General features: G+C 57.5%; 2 protein-coding genes across 6 annotated transcripts in view; both read right to left on the bottom strand.

Annotated features, from left to right (window-relative positions):
• Positions 1–3,869: 3,869 nt before the first annotated feature.
• The window catches only part of RPS24 (ribosomal protein S24), a 1,165,472-nt gene continuing 1,145,467 nt past the window's right edge, over positions 3,870–23,874 (bottom strand). Inside the window, exon 5 of the mRNA XM_049646264.1 lies at positions 3,870–3,947. Coding sequence (XP_049502221.1) covers positions 3,885–3,947 — 63 coding nt within the window. The 3' untranslated portion in view covers positions 3,870–3,884. The remainder of the gene's footprint in view (positions 3,948–23,874) is intronic.
• The window catches only part of ZMIZ1 (zinc finger MIZ-type containing 1), a 233,722-nt gene continuing 217,098 nt past the window's right edge, over positions 7,251–23,874 (bottom strand). For 4 of the 5 annotated variants that reach the window (XM_049646258.1, XM_049646262.1, XM_049646260.1 and 1 more), the window contains 10 exons: positions 23,116–23,257; positions 21,682–21,892; positions 20,771–20,876; positions 19,692–19,852; positions 18,601–18,668; positions 18,223–18,291; positions 17,460–17,704; positions 16,161–16,327; positions 12,674–12,931; positions 7,251–11,123 (listed from right to left, as the gene is read on the bottom strand). In XM_049646258.1, the coding sequence (XP_049502215.1) occupies positions 11,016–11,123; positions 12,674–12,931; positions 16,161–16,327; positions 17,460–17,704; positions 18,223–18,291; positions 18,601–18,668; positions 19,692–19,852; positions 20,771–20,876; positions 21,682–21,892; positions 23,116–23,257 (1,535 nt within the window). In that variant the 3' untranslated portion in view covers positions 7,251–11,015. The remainder of the gene's footprint in view (positions 11,124–12,673; positions 12,932–16,160; positions 16,328–17,459; positions 17,705–18,222; positions 18,292–18,600; positions 18,669–19,691; positions 19,853–20,770; positions 20,877–21,681; positions 21,893–23,115; positions 23,258–23,874) is intronic. The other variant, XM_049646263.1, reaches the window with a different exon arrangement.

Genomic DNA, 23,874 nt, shown 5'->3' with positions numbered 1-23,874 from the left:
TAAGTTTGGGGTGACTGTGTACAGAAACATTAGAAGACTACTACGCCATGTCTCGTATCAAAATGAACATTAAGCCTGGAGGGTGCTGTCTTGGGGGAACAAGGGGAGAGAGCATATGTCTTAATGAAAGTGAGGAATATTTCTGTGTATTTGTACCTTACACCTGACCTTTCCCTGTCTGGTGCTATAGACATTAGGGTTTGGAACATCCTCTCCCAGTAAATTACTTGTCTGTTCCTCACTTCTCTCTTCTATGAAATGGCGTGGCCTTGTGGTTGTGCTGCAGTGAAAAAACAGAATTAAACAACGCAATTAGTATAGTACCGGACAGGTAGCAAATGTTCAGTAAATGGCTGTACGATTAGCAATAGCTAGTCATGTAAGGGTGGATGTACGAGGCAGAAAAGGCTAGTTTTTTGCTGCAGTAGGAAATGAACACTCGGGGCACCCGGGTGACTCAGTCAGTTAAGCGTCTGACTCTTGATTTTGGCTCAGGTCTTGATCTCACTGTTCATGAGATAGAGCCCCGGGTCGGGGTCTGCACTGACGGTGAGGAACCTGCTTGGGATTCTCTCTCCCTCTCTCTCTCTCTCTCTCTCTCCCTCTCTGCCCCTCCACGAGTGCGTTCTCTCTCTCAAAATAAATACATAATCTTATGAAAAAAAGAAATTAAAAAAAAATTTAAAAAAAGGAAAGTAACACTTAAATGTCACTAGCTTAATAAAGATTTTTTTTTCTTTTTAACTCAAGCTACATTGCCACCATAGATCAGTGGGATGCTTGGCTCCCTCCAGAAACCATTCAGGGACTCAGGCTCATAGAGGCTCTGCCATCCTGCAACTGTACTCTTTATAACACGTAGCCTCCTTGTCACGTGGCAGGGACAAGCATATTGGGGATCCTCGCAATGGTAACTAAATGCTGTGGCCTAGAGGTGACCCACACTATGTAGGCTCATAACCCATCTCCCAGAATTGTTCACGTGGGCCCCGCCTATAAGGAATGGGGATGTGTAATCATTCCAGGTGCCCAGAAGCTTAGGGGAACCAAATTTGAGTGAGTGACAGAAGTCTGTATCACAATGGATCTGAAGAGAACAACACTGGGGGCAAAGAGACAGGGGAGAGAGTGGCGAATTGTCCAGATGGGAACTGACAGTGGTCTTGAATGACAGTAACAGCATTAGGGATGGAAATAAGACATCGGATTGGATAGATATTTAAGGAGGCAAGTCATTAGTGCTTTAAAACTTAGGAAGATACATGAATATAATATCTGAATGAGAAAATAAAAAAGAAAGAAATTGGAAATGTATAAATCAGTGGATGCAGGTGTCAGTTTTCATACATTAAAAAAAAAAAAAAACCACCATCATGTTTTTTCTTCTAAAACTGAGTCACAAATTTTGCCTAGTGTAATCTTACCCAAATTTAGAAGTGGTCTTGATAGTCTCTTTAATAATAGACACAGTGGGGTCCTGCGAATGAGGTTTTAGTAACCTGCTATCACTTTGAAATTATTTAAACTTGTCACTAGATTATGAGAAATGATAAAATACGGCAAATCTCAGTTGAAAAGCAGATAGGTAACATGTATATTTTTAAGATATTATTGATGCGTTTGCTTCCATTGAAGACAGGAAAGTAAAATGATAATAGATTCCGCTTGGGGTATAAATGAAATATTTAAGTTTAAAATAATGTAAGTTTTATGATACCTATTTGTCAGGTTTTCAATATTTTTCGACTACTTCAACGTTGTTGGAAAAATGAACTATTAAAAATTAATAAAAGCATGCACGAACTGGAAAAAAGCTTGGTTATTAAGGTCATAGGAGAGGTTGAGATGCACACAGAGAAATTGCAGACTAAGACAACTAAGACAAGGGGGCAAGACCAATATTTAGAGAATGCGAGAACAAAGAGCTGTTGCCTTGAATGGGGCTCTCCGGAAGAAGAGCCTGAAACCCGGATTCTTGTGAAGTTGATGGATTGTGGGCTGGCTCTTCTGAAACCACCTGTAAGAGGGGGATGGGGCAGGGAGAGGACCCTCTTGGCTTGATCCCAGAGCGAGGGCTTCAGAGCATGAGCACATCACAGAGTAGTCTCTCCTGAAGGAAGGGAGCTGGCATTCATTTCATACTCTGCGTTGGTCATTGTGGGCTGCCGGCTGCCCCCAAGAGGGTGCAACTTCCCAGATGACGCAGCTCCTGTCTCCTCAGGGCCATTCTCTAGAGAAAGGGTCAATACTCCCGCAGCTGGGGGAGGGGTGCCTGGGCCCAGCAGAGGGGATCTGGGTGGAGCATTGGTGTTCGTACAGTCCTCTCCTTGCCCCGCTCAGATCCGCTTGCTTCTCACATTGAGTTTAATCTGTCTGCCTGTTGGCAGACACGGGGTGGTCATTGCTTTGCCATGTGCAGTGTGACCTGGAGAGTAGCAGCCCATTCTCCCAGGATGCCACCCCTTTGGTACCTCAGCTGCATCTTGAAGAGGCCATTCTACCATCCATGAGATCGGCATGGTGCACCCTGTGGTAGGGCTAGTGGAACCTATCAGAATGTATCCACGGGCACACCGCCTTTCTGTAAGTAGGCTCTCTCGGTCTGTAGTGATGTTGTATGGGAGCCCGTGTCCGTGAGCTTTCAGACAGTGGTGGCGACCTAAGGCTCCATAAGAAAGAAAGGCAGACCCATTCTCAGACTAGGCATCGATCCTGGACAGAGTGGACCACTGCCTTTCTAGGGTGGAAGAGGTCCTAGGTGATAAACTTGCCACCGAGGGGCTAGCTGGTCTCCTCATGGGGTGTTCACGTCTCAGAGGGTCGGCACGGTCTCTGTTGATGACAGGTTGGACTTCAGCCAGGGCAGCAGCTGGATCAGCCTTCGAGAGAGGACACCCAAGCTGGTGGGCTCACGTGTAACTTGATCTCTGTCTCCACGACACTCTGGTCCTGAGCCCAGATTGTGCCAGCCTAGATGGGGGGAGAGGGGTTAGAACAGAGACTGGCTGACGTCCGCTGGCCCAGTTGTCTCGCCTCCATGGTTGTCTGCTGTTACCTGCGGCGGATGCTCTCTGGTGCACGTAAAAATGTGTTACGTGGATCCTCACGCTTCTTGCCCGCTTCCATAGGCCTAACCTCCTGCCTCCTTCCCCGAGCTCCCTGTCCCTGGTAGTCCAATCTTGCTCTTTCCACACCCTTAACCAACTGGTTAAGCCACTTGCCACTGCCCAGGAGTATGTATCTGCCCCCCTTTTCAGGTCGCTTCTCTCTCCATGCAAAATAGATGGCCAGGTGTCCTGCCCAGGTCCCTGCCTAGTGGGAGGATTCCCTTCCGCCTCGGTCTTTCCATCTCGAGTGGGGCTCCACTTGTGGCTGTCACCCACACCCCAAGTTGTCTCATCCGTGAACCAAGTTCAGCAATTTTCCTTCTCTGCCAGCTGGTTATAATAGGCCCTCCAAGTGGCAATAGACATTTGGCACGGTTGGTATGACTGTCCCCGTCCCAAGTCTTGAGGTCTCACTCCTCCCCTGTGAGGGGCCTGATTTTGGCATAGGACGCCTGGCCAAAGCACGGAGTCCTTTCTGAACTTCTCGGACCCCTATGGTGAAGTCCTCACCTGATTTGCACTCCAGCTGCAGGAGATACGTGCTTTGATGCTTCCTTCCTTCAGTGCTTTCCTCAGACTCTCACACTTTGTTTTAAATGGCCGAGTAAGACATCTGAGAATGCAATTTCCTTTCTTGAGTGAGTCAATGGCACTTAGCAATGGCCGCTCCATTCCATGGGCTTAATGCTTACTCTTTCCTCTTAACTCCCAAATGCCAGATTGCCCCAGATGGTGCAGCCCCCTTACCAGTTTTCTGCAGGTGGAAGTCATAGCGAATCATGGCTGTCCCATGCCCGTGCTATCCCCAGGGATGGGGCACCGTTGCCGTCCGGTCAGTGACTATCCCTAGCATCCTGTCCTCAGAGGCTGGCTCCCAGGCCTGCTCCCAGCACCCGCTGCCTTAGGTCTGGTTGCCTAGGAGCAGAGCCCGAGACAGGCCTTCAGATTCTTGTGATTCATTGAGGGACGTCTCTCGGGAGAAACCTACAAGGGAGGTCGTGAGGCAGAAGAGGGAAGGGGACAGAGTCAAGCAAGCATATGACTTCAGGTAAAGTCTGGCCTGATCCACAAAGAAGACTCTGGAACACGAACCACACCGCAGCAAAGAGGCTGTGCTGTTAGCACTCAGTCTTTGCTGCGGGCTTCCTGGCAGGGGTGTGTGTGGGAGTGGGGGAGTGGGTAACCTCCCAGGCAAGGAGGTCCCGTCTGCTGAGGGCAATTCCCTGGTGAAGAGAAGTTGTGAACTGTAGGCAGTCAACGCCCTTAGCTGTGGAGGGATGGGTGCCAGATACAGAGCTGGCAGGAGCTCCACAGCACCTAGTTACTACAGGAACCCATGAAGACGACAGAAAAGGCATGGTCAGAAGCACTCAAGGAGAACTGAAGACCCACCGTGGGGTGTTGTCATGGGATCCAAGAGAAGAGTCTCAAAGGAGGATGGCAACTATCAAATGTAGTCGTGAGGGCCGATCTCCAAGAGCAGCAGGGGCTCTAGCAACCAAGAGGTCACAGGTGAGCTTGCTAGAGAAGTTTCAGGGAACTTCCGAGATGTGTGCCGTAGGGCGTTGAGGATGATGAGTGAGCAAGGAAAGACGGTGAGCGTGGGCAGTTTCCTCGGCCCAGGAGTCTGCATGAGAAGGAATGGGGAGAGGTGGCCAGCAAAGGGTGGGATGCGGGCTGTTAGACCTCACAACCCTAGGGCCCAAAGCTCCACACTCGGGGAAGATACAGGAAGGTACAGGTACAGAAGGTACAGGGGCCAACTGATGAAGTCCCACCCAGAAGAGAAGGAGGTAGGGGTGTCAGGGGCTGGGGGAGGGGCTGGCCCTGACTGGAGAAAGGACGCCACATCCTCTGGGCCTGGACAGAAGAAGATAAGCCCGGGGGAGGGTGGAGGTAGGGTTGTGGGTGGGGGAGCAGGTGGGGGTTCTGGGTGATAGTTGGGTAATTTGCTTAGAGTGGGATGGGCGTGGTTGAGCAGGTGGCTGGAGCACAGGACGGGACAAGGGACGTGGGTGGACGGGGGCGGGGGAGGAGACCATGTTCTGAGGTCTCGGTGAGACTAGAGACACTGCTTTGTCCTGGCATCGACCTGTGGGACTGAGTGACTTTCCCCAACAGCACCCTATGGCCTTATGCGGAGGGACAGTCATCGGATTCGGGGTGGGGCTTTGAGGGGTGGGTTTCAAAGAACAGAAACCCAAGATGACGCAGGAGCTGGAGGATGTGATGCGTGGCCCCACACCCGGGGGCTGCGACCTGCACGCAGCCCTGAGCCAGGCCCTCCTCGGGCTTTTCCCGTGGACTTCTTATTCTGGGCCAGTCCCCGGGGAATCTAGTGGGCCCCCCAGGCCTGTGTTTAGCTGCACTACCGGTTTCAGGCTCTGCAGCTGGAATGCCTGGACGGTTTGCTTTTTATGTAAAGTTAGAGGAGCATACCGCCCTGCCTCTCCCTCCCCACCCCCTGCCCACTTCCTGCCTTCAAGGCCATGGCATTCAAACTTTTTGTTTTCAACCACAGCCCACAAGTAAGAATTAATTTCACATCATGATTCAGCACACACACACACACACACACACACACAAACTGCAACGCATGTTTCATGATCAATCTCCACCCTTGCTCTGTAACCCTACAAAGTGCTCTTGGTGTTCTACTTAGTCCTCATCTAAATGCTGGTCACAGCCCAACTGGGATTTCATAGGTCCCTCCACTTGTGGGGAAGCACTGCCCTAGAGTCGACAAGAGGCTGGGGTGGGCCCTTCTCACTCATGCTACCCACCGGGGTGTCTGCTCTCAGAGAAAATGCTTCCGGCCCTCGTGATGCTGGCAGAAGGCAGTCAGTGCCCGCGGCTTAGCAGTGACCAGGATTCCATTTTGTTTTTTTAAGTTTACTTATTTATTTTGAGAGAGAGAGAGAGAATGCAAGCAGGGGAGGGGCAGAGAGAGAGGGAGAGAGAGAATCCCAAGCAGGCTCCGCACTGTCAGCACAGAGCCCGATACAGGGCTCGAACTCACGAACCGTGAGATCATGACCCAGGTGGACACTAAGTCGGACACTTAACCGACTGAGCCACCCTGGCGCCCCAACAGGATTCCATTTTTAAAATTGTTTTAAGGTTCATTCATTTTTCAGAGACAGAGCGTGAGCAGGGGAGGGGCAGAGAGAGACGGAGACAGAATCTGAAGCAGGCTCCAGGCTCTGAGCTGTCAGCACAGAGCCCGACGCGGGGCTTGGACTCACAGATGGCGAGATCGTGACCTGAGCTGAAGTCGGCGCCACCCAAGATTCCATTTTTAATGTAAGTTTTTCCTTCCCCCCTCCCCTTCCATCTCCCACTGAAAAGAGAAACTGGCCACCCTGGAGAAGCCCCAGAAGCACCCATATCCCCCCCTGCATATCCCCCCCCCCCACACACACTTAAGGGACCTGCACACTCTCCTGACACACTTTCCCACACACACTCCAGGGGATATATTTTGGGGTGCCTGCTAGCCCCTACTTCTTTCTTTGAGGATAGTTAGGACAGTGGCCCAGGTAGGTAGTTCTAGAACCCCATGTAAAGCGCAGTCACAGAGAAGAGAAAACCCAAGGTCCCCTTACAGGGTCGGGGGCAGTGGTGCTGGGGAGTAGGGTGGCCAGAGGGAGACGGTGAGACAGCCAACGAGGAGCGTGGCTGAGTCAGTGGTCCAGCTCTTCATTCTGGCTGCTTTTGCACAGCACCCTCTGGAGCTTGGCACGAATAGGTTCCCGGTCTGTAAAGCCGGAAAATCTGCAAGGGGCTTGCTCTCAGAGCCCCGGCCAGCATCGCACATGTTCCCTGAGTCCCCAGCAGCCCGTACAGGGCCTGGCCCTGCTCAGGGTCCCCTCCCCACCTGGTTGTCCCACTGTCAGGAGCGGGGCCTGCCGCAGATCAGGGTCCTGCCGGAAGAAGGTTCTGGGCTCTGAACATGCTCACCTGGCCACTCCAGTGTCTCCTCCAGGGACACCGAGGTAGGGGCTCCTCCAGATCAACACCAAACCACCTGCCTGCTTGCCTGCTTGCTGTTTCTGTTTTGTTTTGGTTTTGCCAGGTGATCAGGCAGGGGTGGTGGTTTAGAAGCAGAAACAAACACCCAAACCGCTCCTTAAAGTTCACAAAATAGCTAATTCGCCAAACCTTCGTTTTTTGTCAATTTATTTAGAAAACAATTAACATGGGCAAATGAGATACCTCAGTGTTACAACAGAGTATAGAAATGTCTAGCAATAGTCAAATAATTTGATCTTTAAATACAAAATAACCACATGAACACCTAATATACAGGTTTCATCTGAATACATATTTATTAGATAAATATTAGAGGTTGTCACATCATCTAACTACATACAGCTTTGCAAGACTAGAAATCACAATTAGGTTTCTGACCAGTTTAAAGTTTGAAATGGTTGCATTGTACAGAGATGTACAAAGACAATGACAATTTCTGTGGGGGTTACTTCAGGCTGTGCTGTGGGTGTGTTTATGTGTGGACATGTGAATCACCTGCAATCATGATATCAAAAATTATACAAAGTATGAATTTGGTTACAATTTTCGTCTGAAATCCCCATTTCTTTTCATTATTTCCATAGCACCCTAAAAATACACAGGTGGCAGGACCAGTACACCGGAAGCTAAATAGTACATGGAGGTAAAATAAAAAACAAAACAGAACAAAAATTCCTTTCCACACAGGGGCAGAGTATATTACATAAGACAAAGGTGGAGAGAGACCTCACAAATGCTAACAGGATCTAGTTTTTCACGTTAAGATGGAGTTTCAAGCCTTTTTTTTTTGTTTGTTTGTTTTGTTTTGTTCCGTAAAATAAAAACAATACACATTCCAAGGGAAATGAATGCATCTGTTAACGCGTCTCTATTTCTCATTTACATATGTACACACGTCCCTTGAGTCGCTGCTGCTGACGTCATCCTGTCTAGATGGTCAGGTCGAGGGAGCAGACGTGTAGCTCTCTGGGGTGGGGGTGTGTGGGGGGGTGGTGGTTAGGGCTTTCATTAGGGAGAAAGGATTAGAAGTGTCTTCAAAAATAAAATGGCTACAGGGAACATGATACACGGGTAAAGCTTCGAACCAAGGAGATGGGGTGATTGCCTGTACTGGGGCCTTCCCGCCTGCCCGCTGGCGCCCTGTCCGTCTTGTGGAGTGGCAGCAGAAACGTGTCTACGGCCTGGGTGGATGCTTGTCACAGAGAAGTGGCTTGCTGAGGCCTCGTTTTTGCTGAGGTTACTTATGGCTCCAAGTAGTCGTCCAAAACGATGAGGGAAGCATCCCCACCCTGGAGTTCAGAAGCGCCCTTGCTTGGGGAGGCTGTCGTCACCCGAATCTGTCACCAACCGGGGGTCTCTCCAGCCCCGGGCACCTTTCTGCCTCCCTCACCCCCCTGGCCTGGCTCCAAAATCACTCCGGGAGAGGACGTTCCCAGAGCATGGGCTTCAGGCACCACGGTTCGGGAAAGCTCTTTGTCCAACTTGCTGGTGGAGGTTCGCTTGGGATGGGCCCCAGGAAACCTGCCTCAGGTGCCGAGCCCTGGCTTCCTCAGAGATGGTTGAGGGAGGTGCCCAGAGCCCGGGCTGTGGGGAACAGATCGACCCTCTGTACTAGAAAGCTGTGGGTAGGTTGGTGAGCAGAGTAGGGACACCCGATAAGAACCAGAATGGACCCCAGGCCTTTCTGGGAAAAAGTAGCACAGCAGGAAGCAGGAACTTCTAAGGAAGGCATTTGGAAGTCTGTCTGGGGCAGAACATTCCCAGATGGCCGAACACAGGAGCATGGCCACCTGCCAGGGCTATCGGCCACTGGGCAAGGACGACCACGTGCTACCTGGCATCGTCTTGTCCCCACCAGCTGACTAGGGATGGCTCTGAACAGTGGGCGGCCTGCTCGAACTCACGGCACAGCCACCCACGTACTTTGTCCCTTCATCTGTACAAATAGGCCCTGGTTGCTTTTTTGTTTTTGTTTGTTGTTTTTTAAAAAAAAGGACTCGGTCTTGTTGTTGAGTCAAGGTATTTTAAAAACACCAGCAAAGGCTATAACCAGGTCATGAAAATGTTGAATATTATCAAAGACAATACTAAAATATTCACAAAGATATTTACAAAAGCAATTCTCAAAATAATTGATTTGCATACTGAACACCACGCTGTTTGAAAAAACCTCGACAACGGGACAAAGGAAAAGGGGGCGGGGACAATGGCAGCTTTCCTACAGAAAACCTTGTGCCGGCTGTCTGGTACAGTGACTGGAAATCAACAGCTGGGGCCACCGTTCCGGTCAAATCCAGAGGAGTGCTGGGGACCACCCGCCACAGGGGGAGACGGAGCTCGAGAACACGGACAGTGGACGGGAAGCAGGAGACCCCAGGCAGCAGCAGGGAGGGGCGCAACGAATTCACAGACGTGACCCAAGTGACGGCCCAGCAGCATCACAGGCCATGCGGCTTAGGGGGACAGAGGACCCCCAGACGAAACGGACGCCCCACAAGCTACCCGGGAGACTCCGAGAGCAGTAAGCCGGATGGAGCGAGGCAGTGGAGGGAAAGACCAGAGGCTGCTTCTGCTCCGGTGAGCAGGAGTGTGGGCAGCTTTGCAGGGCAGGGGGACACAGAGGGAAGGAGAGGCCGGCAGCCAAGTGCGGCACAGAGACACCACGTGACGCTGGCGGGCACATCCCGGCACGTGTGGTGACGGACTGGGGTGCAGCTGGGGCAGCCTTGAGCACAGGGACAGCCGGGACGGGGGTGCCGGAGAGGTGCCTGCGCCATGCCTGCACAGGCGCCTGAGCCTCCCCCGCCCCTCCACCGGCCCACCCGGCTGTCGGGGCAGACACAGCAGAAGTGGGACAGAGGGAAGCAGGTGTCCCCCGTAACAGTCTGGGAGACGTGGGTGGGGGCAGGAGGGAGGAAACAGGACGCGTGGAGAGAAATGGGTTGCTTGCCGTCCAAGTCTACCGTCCCCTTTCTCAGATGACTCCGTAGCTTAATTAATCGTCATTGAAAAACAGGGAGTGGCTCGGAGCAAAGTTGTAAGTTGCCGTTCCTATCGGACTCCGGCTGGCGGCATCCCCCTGCCCCCCAACTAAGGGCACAGTAATTTTGGCTGGGGACTCTCTCCCTCTGCTCCCCGAGGCCGGGCCCCGGACTGAGTCCAGAGGTCATGGGGCCAGCTGCACTGTCCTGGCTCTGAGGAGGCCCTGACCCCCTTTCCCACCGGTCCCCAAGCAGGAATGGCACACCCTCTCTCGAACACAGAATCTTGTCCTTTTTTTCTCTGCTTTCTGAGAGAGAGTGTTTACAGGGTATCTTGGCTTAGAGGTCAGGGGTCAAAGCGACGACCTTGGCCCCTGAGAGAGTTCTCTTTCCCAGAGGTTTGTGCTTTTCTGTGGTGGTGGTGGTGGTGGTGGTGGTGGTGGGTGGGCCATTCTCACTGCCGCCAACCGTCACTGCTCCTCCAAGGCTCGGGGCCTGCCTGGGTCTCGGGGCGCCTTCTCTCAGGCTCAGTCACTTGAAGGAGGCTCTGGGCCAGGAAGCAGGGAGGCAGGGTTACAGTTTAGAAACCGGAAGAACCTCGGGGGGCACTGGAGGGTCGTTTGGAATCAGCACACACAGAGGGACCAGGAAGGCTTTGTCAGCATGTGCCCTCTCGCCGGGCCGGTTCCCCACCTCGAGGCTCATCTTCAGGGCCTGCTCTGGGCACGGGCACCAGACCCACACAGCCTTCACAGTGCACCCTCCCGCCCCTCCGCTCTGAGAAGGCCGCAGCAGGGGCGGTCTGAGGGCATGGGCTCCCAGTGGTAAAGTGTGTGTGGGACAGACGGGGAAGGAGGCAGAGTGGGGGGGGATGGCCCCAGTGGAGGGGTGGGCTTCAGTTGTTCTCAAAGAGAGACAGGAGGTCATCGTTACTATTGCTCGGCAGGTCGGGGGGATCCAGGTACGAGAGGAGCTCATCGGGATTTGTGAGTTCTGGAAGGAGCTGGAAAAGAAGTACAGAAGCCCAGATGAGGTGTCAGCTGAGGGGCTGGGCTGGCCCAGGGTGAGGACTGCAGGGGTGCCCCCAAGGACTGCCGGGGTGCGTGCTTCTCTACCTGCTTCCCGAGGTCCTGGCGGGACAGGGGACACTAACCGTGCTGGCTGGCCTCAAACGCGCCCAGGCCACTGTGCTAGCCTGGGGCACACCCGCGCTTATTTCCAGTGTGGGGGAGACAGGCCCTCGGCCCGCCAGCCGGGAAGGCTCGTGGCAGGTCAGGGGGCTTTCTCTTGATTCCGGGCTTCCTCTGGCCCCAAGACCCTGCCAAGAGGAAGCCTGGGTCACGAAGGCCTCCCAGTAGAAACCACATGACTTTGCACGTAAGGCCGGTGGTCCCTGTAGCTCTCGGCACCCTGGACCTCCCCCCAGGAGCTCACTGCTCCCTGGTGAGCCTATGACCAGAGGGCGGCACGGAACCATCCTTCCCTGCGGCCCCTGGGCTGTGGCTGCAGACTCTCCCTACCCTCTACTGTGAGGTCCTCGGACTCCTTTTGTCACACCGGGGAACCTCATGAACCTAAGAGCACCCTCACTGGACGAGTCTGGGGAGGAGAGCTGGGGGAGAACCCTAGATGGCCGCACAGCCGAGTAAACCCCATTCACCATAAAGACTGCCGCTGCCTGCCGGGGCCGAGGGCGACCACAGTGGGGCTGAGGCGTGGAGAGGGCAGAGCAGGCCTCCTCTCTGGGAATCTAGAGCCTAGGGGCGTGGGATGGGAGGGGCAAGTGCCACATGTCCCTTCCCGGGCCACCCTAGCCGGCTACCCGGCCCCCATCACTCGAGGGCTCCTCCCACCCCGCTTTCCAGACCGGTCGGGCCTCAAGGTGGGAGACCCCTGAATCTCAGCCACCCACTTCTGCCCCAGTAGTCCTGGCACGACCCGAGGCTGGTCTTACTGTCACCCCTCACCGGGGCCTCTTTGAGTGAGCGATGGAGCAAAGCGGCAACACAGGGCGTGGACAACACACGGACAGGAAACTGGACACAGACACATACCAGCGAGACAGACAGAGGGACCCTGTCACTCCAGCCCTTCCCCTGCCTCAGGCCAGAGAGTGTGGCGAACACTGAGATGGCAAGCTTGATGTGGGGGTGGGGGCGGGGAGGGGGTCGGAAGGAAGAAGGGCAGGGGGCCTTCCTGTGCTTCCTCCAGGACCGTGGCCCAGAGGGACTCTGTGAGGGCCTGTGGGGGAAGGTGGGGTGGGGCAGGGAGGGGCTGCAGGACTGTGGCCGAGGGGACCGAAGGGCAGGTGCCGGCAAGGTGGGGAAGGGGGCGGGGGAGGGATGCTGGGACCCTTGGTGAGGCTTCCCCACTGTGGGGTTTCCTGGTTCTGGAGCCAGGGGAGGCAGGCTGGCTAGGCCCACCCACCACCCACCCACCCCCTCATAGCTGCACCTCCTCCACCCTGGGCCTTGAGCCCTCGACACCCACCCCTGCTCTCGGGCAGGTCCCAGCGCCAGGCCTAGCCCCAGGCCGGTGGTGACCCCAACTTACATCCAGCGAAGGCTCCGGCATGTCGGATGCTCCCTGTGCTCCGGCCTGACCCTCTAAGGCTGAGGAGGGGTTAAAGGTCAGGTCGCTGTGTGGATGGTTGCTGGGAGCGGCCTGTGGCGGTTGCCGGGGAGGCTGGGAAGGAGGAGGAGGAGCCCCACTGTGATGTAATGGAGGCCCTGACTGGCTGCTGGGGTGTGGGACGTGCAAACCTTGTTGTATGGAGGGATGGGGCTGGTCAGAACTGCCAGCGTGTGGCATCTGTGGAGGAGGAGAGAGCAGGAGAAAAGAAATGTGAGGTGACGAGGTACAGCAACGAGATGCCTGGAGAAATGAAAACCAAACAAAACCAGGAAAATAACAAACCCCCAAAACAAAGCTACCCCCTTACAAAGCTCAATGCTTTTTGTTGTTGTTGTCGTTTTGCAGAGAAACAAACAAAAAAAGTCCTCCCCTGAGGCTGCCAGTCAGGGAGGCTGTGGAGAGGGAGGCGGGGCCGGGGCCTCTGAGGCCATGTGGGGGCCGGGAGGGAGGTGGCCCGGAGCTCTGGGACAAGCAGACACTGAGAGCATGGTCCAGGCCCCCCGCAAGCCCCTCTGCCTCTGTAGCCCGGACACCATCACCACAATGAACAGGAAGGGCAGAATGGAGAAGCAAATGGGCATGTTTCCAAGGAGTGGGGAGGCGGGGAGGGTGACGCTGGCAGCGTGGTACGGCACACCCCTTCCCCCCACCCCTGCCCGCTGCCCCGGGGCAGCGGAGAGCAGACACGGACAGACAGCATGGGCAGGCGTGCAGCTCAGGAAGGGGCCTGCGTCCCCCAACGGGCCCTGGCCGGGGGGGAGGGGGGGCGATGCTGGACACAGAGGCACCTTCCAAGGGCCCGAGGCGGCAGCGGCTGGCCCCTTGGGACCAGCCCCGCCTGCTGCCCAGGGTAGGGCAGAAGTGAGCCCCGAGTCAAAGGGGCAGAGCAGGGCTTCTCCGCATTGCCGGACCCTCCCTGTTGGCCACCCACCTAGGCAGCTGTAGGCCGCGTCCCCGGGTGCCGAGGAAGTCAGGCACCTCTGTGCCTCGCTGGGTGCTAGGGCTCACAGAGGGGGTGCCCCGGTGAGGCAGGAAGTGCTTCTCTAACAGATCCACTAGAGGCCCGTGCCCTCCTGTGTGCACGTGGACTGAAACACCAGGGCTGTGGCCGGGCAGGGGGCCTTATGGTGTATGACATCGAAACTTCCCTGCTGGTCTGGGTGCTATCCTAAGCAGCCTCCCTTCAGAGCTCAGATATTGGAGCACAAGTCCACACTCTCAGCCCACGGCCAGTGCCCCAGCAGGTCCCCCAACCGCACTCACATGATGCTAGCCAAGGGGAGCCTGACCCGCCAGGCTGCCGGTGAGCAAATGTCTCCTTGGTCTTTTTGTACCTTCCTACCCACCCCATCTTCCAGGCCATGCACACATTTCGTTTTTCCTTCGTGGGTTTCGAAACAGCAGCCTGATCTCCAGACCCTAGTACCTCTTCCTGTTTCTCCTAAAGCTGCTCCCAGGCCTTGCTGGGAGCCTCTGCTCAGTCCAGCCAGCCCCAGGCAGCACAGGGCCCCCTCTGTCCCGGGACTGACTGTACGACTGTGGGACGGTGTGGGGGGGATGCACACGAGGTGGGAAGGACCAGGAGAGGCTGGAAGGATGGCCACCATGACTGTCAGTAAGAGGCCAGCTTGTGACTCCCACCCATGCCCGTGGGTGCCCCACAGTGCCCATTCTGGGGGGCAGGGAGTGGCTCCACACTCCTGGAGCAGCCCAGCCCAGCCCAGGCAGACAGTCTCTAGATCTGCTGACAACGGCTGTCCCCCTCAGGCCCAGAGGGACGCTCTGAGACCTGCTGATACACCTGTCACCTCTCTTGCAAGGAAGAGTCCTTCAGTGACCCAGCACCTGACGGGAGCCTCTCTGCCAGTGTCCGCGCACGTGGGCATCCAGCTGGTGCTCAGCCAGGGCCAGGCTGCCCTGGCGTGGCGCAGTTTATCCGTGACTGTACTATCCCTCTTCGCAGCTGTACTTCTGGGTCGCCGTCTAGCGAAAGCCCAGAAATAGGGAGGGACGGTGCATATCTAGGGAGCACCCCTGGGCGGCGTGGGTGGTGGTGGGGGGGCAGGCTGTGAAGTCAACTCACAGGCTTAGGGCCCTCTGAAAAGACCCCAGGTGGCAGGGCTCAGAAAGTAAGCAACATCCTGCTGCCATTGTCCAGTGCTGGGACCTCTGTGTGTGACAGGTGAGTGTGTGTGGGGTGTGATCTGGGTGACTCCTGGGCATGGACTGCTGAGGAAACGGGCGGAGCTGGGAGAGAGGCCCCCAGAAGTCAGAAGCTCCACGAGGCAGAAAGGAACTTGCGAAAATGTGGCTGAAGCCCTGTGACAGCAGCTATGTCTGACTTGGCATTCTGGAGTTCCGTAGGAAAGATGCTGCAGTGTCCCTCTCCCAGAAGCCTTCCGGTTAACAGCCACTCTTGCTGAGAATCGGGTGGCTCGGGACGGGACAGCTTCTGGCAGAGCCAACCCCGTGTGGATCACGGTGCGATCCCAAGGCCCTTCCTCCCAGGCCACATGGGGGAAGATGGGAGGCCTGCAGCCCCGCCTTCCGGTGCAGGCCCGTCCAACCCCACTGCCGGGCCCTCTGCGACTGTCCCTCCTCCTGAGGGGAGAGACCAGGGACAGACAGAACGACTGAGGCCTGACTTCAGCCCTCAGGTCCCAGTTTCCCCAAACACCCCAACCGTGCTGTCTCCATCCGAGCGCTGCCAGAACCTTTGCTCCGTGGGCACAAGGCCTGTGTCTGTCTTGCTCACACCGGGTACAAAACCTGGCCCGGAGCAAAGGCTCAGGAAATGTGTGCTAAGTCAAACAGAGCCACGCAGTACTCACTGGAAGAGGACCTGGGGGTGGCCAGGCCTCTTACCACTGTTGGGTGTGTTAATATGTGACACGGGACCGGGCGTGAATATTCCGAGGCTGAGCAGACGGTGGCGATATGCAGAAGACTCAGACCCCTGGGGAGCAGGTGCCTAGGTGTGAGACAAAATTCTAGACAGCTGGGGCTATGGTAGGTCAGCATCTGAGTGTGCGTGTCAGGGAGAGAGGCTGGTGGTGGTGGTGTGTGTGTGGGTGTGGGGGTGCGGTGGGCACGTGTAGGAGGTGGGCGTGTGTACGTGCACTGTGTGTGCAGACAGGAGCCTGCAGCTTCCCCCATCTGAGAATCCAATGTCCTAGGTGAAACCAACGTCCTTGGCCAAGTCCAAGGACACCGACTCAGCCTCGGTCAGGCCTCTCACTTCCTTCTGAGCCCCCAGACCCAATTGGCAGTCTTCCCCTTTACCTGGGAGGGAGCTAGGCAAATATCAGAAAGGTCCTTGGGGGAGCCCTTTGCTCCCAGCCGCCCCACGCGGAGGACGGGGGTGAAGGGGGAGGTAGGGAGGTCAGGACGATGAAGAGGTACTCACAGTTTCCTGCATGGGGTGACTGAGGGGTTTCTCGAGGGCGGCCATGTTGTTGGGCATGTCCGGGGGGTGGGAGAGCTGGGGCGGCCCGTGCATGAAGTCGTTCATGGACGTCCCGCCAGGGTTTCCGTGGGGGAAGTCAAAGTTGCCATGGCCCTGGTAGTTGTTGCCTGGGGAGAAAACAAGATGGCACCGGGGCAGTGTCACCCAGAGGGAAGGCAGCCACGGGGCGGGGGGAGTGGGGGGACACGGAGTATGTAAGTTAAGATGTGACTCCTGTCCTGGCTCCTGTGGCCTTAGACGGAGCAGCAATATAGCCTCCTCTGGTGGGCCTCGGCACCCCAGGACCTGAGCTGTTTTACAGTTACGAGGAGGAACAGAGTGTGAGCAGGAGGTAGGCCAGGTTCCTGAGGGCAGGGGAAGATGAGGCCCCAGCCTGAGCCTTCCTCAGGATCTGCTGCGCTAGACCCCAAGACCTGTTTCCTCACTGTCCCCCACGTGGCTGCACCCCTTCAGTGGGAAGACCGCAGCCCAGAGTGGGAGATCAAGATTTCAAGTCCACAAAGAGAGCTGCACCAGCCTCGAGGTGACACCATTAGAAGCCAGCTGTCTGGCCTCCCTGGCCCTTGCTCCCTCCCCAACATGGCCATGGAGAAGGATCAGAGGACCAGCATACTGGAAGGCTGTGGGATCCTGCTATGTGGGTTAACCTCTCCGGGCCTCTAATCATCCGGGAGCCTGGATCCTGCAGGGAGCTGCCATTGCCAGTGTTTAAGGGGGCCGGGTACTTTCTAGGAACCCAGGGCAGTACAGCATAGCTTGGTCTGGACAGCAGGGAGAGTGAGAGGGCAGGGATGGTGAATTTGGTGGCCAGAGACCCCTGGAACTCTGTGCCTGGAAGGATGGGAGCATTTCAGGGACTGGGACAATACAGATCTCACAGAGAAACACGGAAGGGCTGGGGGAAGGGCCAAGAACTCCAAGTGGGAGTGTTCTGTTAGTGCCCCAGGCAAAGCAGGTTCCAAAGAAGGCAAGGAGCTGTCCCCTGCAGCTCCAGGAGGCAGAGCCCACTTCTCAGCAGGGTGCTGACCCACAGGGCGGGACGGAACCAGCTGGCGAAGGAGAGAGGATGGCGTTGAATGGGCCACCATACCCCCAAGTCCAGTCACATGGGTTGCGTTTTGGGGTGTATGTTGCCTCTACCTCTTCACACCACAATCCCCCCTGCACCTGTCACGTGAGCCCAGAGACCTTGTACCCCTGCTGGGACTCCTCTCTCCCACCTCATCCAACGTCACCCACCTTGGTTGCTGTAATCGTTGGAGTTGGCGCCCCCCGGTGGAGGCGGGAGTGGGTAGGGGGATGGGCCAGGGCCCAGGGCTGCGATCATTTCCATGACGTTGGGCATGATCATCTGGCTGGGACTCATGGTCTTGAACCGCTTGGAGGGGATGCCATCTGGGTCATCTTTAATGTGCAGGTCTGACTTGATGGGGACTGGCCGCCAGCTGCACGTGGGATCGATGGTGACCTCTTCAAACTCGGAGCTGGTGGGGAGCAAGGGGGCAGAGCTGAGGTCACGCGGTACCAGGCCTGGGATACAAGGGCTTCTAGCCCAGGCAGACACTGAACTGTCCCTGCCTAGGCCCCTGTCCCCATCCTTGCCACGCTCTGCCATATGACAGGGGTGTGAGGGAGTTTTACATCTGTTTGAGAGATGGGGAGGGTGAGGTGAGGAAAAGCAAGTGGCTGGACACAGGACAGCCGGCCCCAAGGCCTCCCGCCCAGAAAGTGGCTGTCCGGGGCACTGTCTTGTTCTGGCTGAGCTTAGTCCTTTCTAGAAAGTTCATTCACCCCCAGATAGAAAAGTTACTGAGGTAGAGTCACCAGAGGTGACTGGAACACCAGGTAGAGTTCCAGAGGTGAGAGCTTGGGTTGGCGAATGGTCTGCAGCTGGGGACAGGGTGGGGTATCAGGAATGTCCCCGTCTTGCCTCCTCCAATCCAGGCGGGCATTCCCCCGCCCCCTCCACGTGCCCCGAGCTGGGGGGGGGGGGTCCACTTACTGTTGGATGGCGTTCAGGATGCCCCACATGTACTGATCCACCTCCAGGCCCTCAAGCAGAGCCGTTTTACTAGAAAAAAAGAGAAGGGGGCTTGGCCTTTGTTCTTGGAGCCTAGAGACAAGCGCGTAGTGCACCCCTCCCCGCCGCGTCAAAGACTCTGCTTCTGCCACGGGTTACTACAGGAGGCAGTGACAGGAGAGCACGGCCTTGTGACAACTTGACACAAGAAGACTGCACGCGGCCCCTGTGCGCCGAGCTCCTCTGCCGTGTCTGGGTTCTCGGTTTGGCTCCTAGGGCAGGAGGAGGTGGCTAGACCCCAGACGGCAGGCCCAGATGGAGGCCAGTGAGGAAGGTCCCGCCGGGGTAGGTGTTACTTACTTGCACACAGGACACCGCCAGGTCCCTCTCTCACAATTCAGCTGCAGGTACGACTCCAGGTCAAAGCACTGCAGAGGCCGGGAGGCAGACAGACAGACAGACAGATGAGAGGACGCGTGGGTGCGAGTGCCACCGCCCCTGGGACCCTTGTGAAGATCTCCCAGCAGGGAGGGAGCGGGGGGCGGGGAGACGGGGGCTGGGTTGTGGGGGCCGGCGATCATGAGGCCTTTCCCCTGCTCACATGGCTAGCCGGCCATGTTGAGTCCCTGCGTGGCTCACTTCTCACACCACCTTTGTGCCCCATGGCCCCTCGCCTGTGTCCTCTCAGAAGGCTTCCTGGCTCACCCAAGAGCGTGTCTCCACAGACCCTGACCCATGACGGCCTGGCCTCCCCGTCAGCCCAGCCCCGGCTCCGAGAACACATCCAGTCGAGTTCATCAGTATGTGTTGGTGCCCACAACGTTCTCCCCCCGAAGGAAGCTCCTGCCCCACCACGAAGCCCTCCAGACCTGCTGTGTGGAGGGAGGGGCCGAGGCTTCACCTGGCTTGGCCCCCCAGCCTCTGCAGGAATGGCCGCTCCCCCTCTTCTGGGACTTCTTCCTGAGCAGCCCCTACCCAGGGAATCCCACCCCTCCAGGCTGCCCACATTTGCACAGTGCTCTATTAGAGCAACCCAGGCCACGACAGTCACTCATTCCACGGCCACTTCCTTAACACCTGCTTGGGGCCAGGCCCCAGGACACAGCAGCGATCAGGCAGAGGTGTCCCCTGCCCTGGGGCTCCAGGCCAGCTGTGGCCGTATGTGCAGGACTTGCAGCTGGCTTCTGACATCTGTCAGGACTGGGACTGTCCAAATCGGTTCTGGGGCCCCCTGGGAACCTAGCCCTGAGCATGCAGAGAAGATGCTCGCTCAAAGGATGGACGGAGGCCGGAGGGAGTGAATACAACCGGCTGCTGATGGCCACCGAGTCCTCTGGGGACCAGAAGCAGGCCCTGCTGCCCGCCCTCCCGCCCCCGCCTGCCCCTCACCATCCCAGCCAGACACCAGCCATCCTGCTCCCGCTCGAGCTGCACCTGCCAGGACCACTCACCTGGACGTGCTTGCAGTCGTGACCTCGAGCAGGCAGCTGGATGCGCCGGAATGTGATGGGGCACTTCAGAGACACCTTGATGGCTGTCTGCTCCACGCCATCCTCTCCGTTGAGGGTCGTGTTGCCTGACGAGGCAGCCACGCTGCTGAAATTCCGCTTGACTGTGGGGCAGGAGGCACAGGTGGCTGAGGAGGACGGGGCCACCCTGCACACATCACACTCCCTCGTGTGGCTAAAACACACCCTGCTTCTCCACCGCCCCCCGGACACTGGGAGGTCCTGGGAAGAACTAGCGCACCCAGGCCTGGTCGCAGGGGAGCTCGGCCCGCCGGGCTCTCTGGGACGGCAGCCCCCACGTGCGACGTGCGGAACGCGTGTGTCCCCGGAGCAGCCGCGTCAGCTCCCCAGTCTCTGCCGAACAGACCCCGCCTTCACCAGCACGGGGGACTTTCTACGGCACTTACAGAAACACGGTCTGGCCCTTCCCACTGATTTTCTGGGTCAGTGGAGAGCCCTTCAGGCGCTCCCGTGCTCACTTCTACAAGGGTGGAGATGGGAACGGACAAGCGCCGGGCGGGAACGGAGGGCTCAGGAGGTGATGTGGAGAAGCAAGTCGAGCGGAGAGGCAGCGGTGCACCGCCCTGCATACTGCCCCCGAGTCATCACCTGGGTGCCTCCTCCAAAGGAGGGGACTCTGAGCCAAGTCCCTGTCTCTAGTTTACACATGAGCTGTTGGGGTGGGGAGGCCGGTCCAGAATCCACCCCTGGGTGAAGATCCCCTTTGTCCAGTTCCTAGAAGTGATCTTCTAGGTGATCACCTCCTCCAGGAAGCTTGCCTGGCCTGTCTACACCACGGTGTGTGGTTTTAATTTGCCTCACATCCTGTGCTGCGAGCCAGCTCTTCCTTGAGAGGCAGGCCTCACAGCCCATGCTCATCTGATCACCCCCACGGCTCCAGAAGGAGGGACATGAGCTGGGGGGGCGGTGGGGACTGGTGCCAAGGAACGCTCGGGCCCCGGGGTGTGTGCATGGAGCCAAAGGCCGGTCCCGGTTCTCATTCCCTGCGCCCCCGCACTCACTTTTCGTGATACAGTGCTCCGCGGGCAAGAGGCGTTTCTTGAGGAGGCCTTGCAGCACGGAGCGCACGGAGGGCCGGTGGACCAGCTGCAGCACGAAGAGGTGGGACTGCCGAGGAAAAGCGTAATCAGTTCCCACCCCAAGGCCCCAAGGCCCCCACGGCCGGCCCCACTTGTGCCCAGAGGCCCCTGGAGGCCAAGCACAGGAAAGGGCCCATGATCCACAGTGATGCCACTCTAGAAGAGGGTCTCCTGAGGCCTGGGATGTGTCCTGGGACTTGTGAGCCTGGGGACCCAGGCAACGGTCACCACTTGGGGGACCGTTACCTGGGCTCTAGGCTGACTCAGATGTTGAAAACCTCCTGGCATGAGTTATGGGACACCAGGCATGAGGACTGGAGTGGGCCTCACTTCCTAACCTTGCCTGGCATGGCTCCATGTCATGTGTTCTCCACCTTTCCTGCCAGAGGGGGTCACCCCTGTCTTCACTCCTCCAGGAAGCCTTCCAGGACTGCACACCCCCACAAGCCCCTACAGGTTCCTCATTCTGACAGCATTCCCCATCCTGTGACTTCTCAGGATCAGTCATTTTCCTTCCCTTATGTCCCCCACAGAGGCCAGCAGAGCGGGACAGGCAGGCAATCTATTTCCCCACAGGTCCCTGGGCAAGCCCTGTGTGCCAGGCCCGGATCTCTGGGAGGACAGGAGTGTGGCTCCGATGTGGATCCAGGGCAGGTCACGGATCGGGGGGACGCACACAGTTATTCCACGGCCCCGGGGCAACGTCTGTGAAGACGTGTTTCTGCAAGACCACTGCCGTGGCTGCGGGGATGAGGACAGAGACCCGCAGTCAAGGCTGCTGCAGGCCAGAGGGGGACTCAGCCCCCCCACGCCAGTCCCACCCGCACACTCACGCAGCAGCAGGCCGTGACGGTGATCTGGATGGTGTTGCGGCCCGGCTGGCACACGTGCTTGAGGTGCAGGGGCTTGTGGGAGGTCTTGTTGTCCCCGCGCTCGATGGTGAGGGGCGTGGCGTTCACGCTGACCTGCACCGAGGCCGGCCAGTTGGTGTTCATCTGCCGGTCCTCGTGGTGGTAGCACTTGAACTGCAGCTCCAGGTCGGACCTGAGGGGGTGCGGTGAGGCTCAGCTGGCTCTGCCCGGGGCCTCGGTGACGCCTGGCCACCTCGCCACAGCCCGAGTCCCTCAGGGCCACGCGTCCTCTGCTGGCACCACCGCCTTCGCCTCCCCGGGCTCTCCTCTCCCACCTTGGATGATCCCCCTGCCCACATCCCCAGTCCAAACCCACCGCCACAGCCCAGAGTCCCCTGCACTGTTCACTCCAGCCACACCCCACAGCTCTGCTGGTCTCCTCCTGACCGCTCCCCGCAGCCCCTCTATCCTGTGCCCCAAGGATGGAGACAGAGGAAAGAAACGGACAGACAGTAATGTGACAAGACCAGCTAGGGGACCGATTATGTCCAAACCAGACTCCAGTTGGGAGCAGCACCCAGGTCAGCCGGCTCAGTGTGGTCAAGGCACCGAGTGAGCTGTGCGTGCGCACGTATGTGCCCAGGGCAGACCCGTCTTGTGCCTTTTAGGTGCTCACTGGGCAACTAAAGGTTGCAAGTGTGAGTCCTGCGTGAGGAGGAAGGGCCGAGGGTGGAGACATCAGTGGGTCCCGGCATTCAAGAGAACTGGGTCTGAGTCCCAGCTCTGCCGCTTGCTGTGAGAAGCCCTGCAAGCTAATCAGCTTCTCTGGTCTCACTGCCAATGGCACAAGCATCGCCCACTGGCAAGATCAAGGTAGTGACATCATGTGTGGAAGGCACAGAACACAGGGCCTGGCCTGGCCAGCCACCTCCAGACCTTGTACTCGAGTGTGTCTGGACGTGTGAGCAGCTGCGTGGCTCGGCGGCAGCCCCTTGCAACCTGTCGGACTTGCTGGTCCCGCCCAAGCCAGCCCCATCCCTCTGTGTCCCGGCTCTAGCCACAGCAAACCATGTTCAAGTTCCTCTTGCCAACTCAGGGCCTCTGCGTTGAATACTGCCTTATTGGCCTTTGGGTCTGAGCTAGCCACCTTTTCCTCTGGGAGGTCTTCCCCGATCAGTCTCTCAGGACCAGGGTGAGTGACAGCTGCTTCCCTGCTCTTAGGCCACCATACCTGCCAAGGCCTGTGACATCCCCCAAACCTTGCAGAGAGCAGGGCCCAATCAATGATGCTGAACGGGTGAAGTTGGCAGGCAGAAGCTGCCGTGATCTGTTCACGGCAATGCCTGGGCTAGGGAGGTCACCACCGGGGGCTTCCTCCCCCTTGCTTGAGCCTGTGCCCCCCGCCGTGACACTCACCTCCACATCAGCGTCTGGTGGACTGTGGGCCGTAGGTGAAAGACGTGGTTGCTGACAGCCAGGTTGTGCTCCAGGCGGAAGGGCTCCAGCACCACGCCGTCCCGCACGGGGAACGTGAGCCGCAGCTCGTCATTGTGGTTGGCTGGGTGGGGAAGGAGCTGGATGAGCCTCGTGCCTGTGGCCGCACGGGCACACAGAAGCACGGGCTCCAGGGCTGTGGGTGGAGCTCGCTCGCCCACACAACACGCACCCTTAACTGCACGCTCACGGGGCCACACAGGCGTGTGTGTGAACAGGGCCACAGAAGCTGGGCTCTTTGCCCGCGTGCACACCAGGGAGCCTGTTGTTTCTGTCAGTCCACCCGACCCTATCCTGACCACCCCTGAGTCCCGTGTCCCACTCACCCTGGCTCTACTTCCCCTCTTATGCCCACCTACTCCCCACTCTGGAAGCACCAGGCTTCTCCGCCCAGCCCCTCTCCACAGCTGGGAGCCGCTTTTCCTTCCAGACTCCAGCTACTCAGGAAGGTGATGAGGAGCACTGTTGGCAGCACAGCCCTTCCCCAAATTTCCCTTCTGGGTGGGGCTTATCTGCTTTCAAGCCCTCCTGCCCTTGCCACACACCCAGCCCCCACAGGCAGTCCAACTTCCAAGCCCCCTGGCTCCTGGCCCACTGCAGGGCCCTGGATGAAGCTGGCCAGACAGAGGAAAGAGGTGGGGCTGGCCAGACAGAGGGAGGAGGTGGGGCTGGCCAGACAGA

This window comes from Panthera uncia, chromosome D2, assembly GCF_023721935.1.
Source record: "Panthera uncia isolate 11264 chromosome D2, Puncia_PCG_1.0, whole genome shotgun sequence".
Lineage (NCBI taxonomy): Eukaryota > Metazoa > Chordata > Mammalia > Carnivora > Felidae > Panthera > Panthera uncia.
This window is presented reverse-complemented; position numbering and strand designations above follow the sequence as displayed.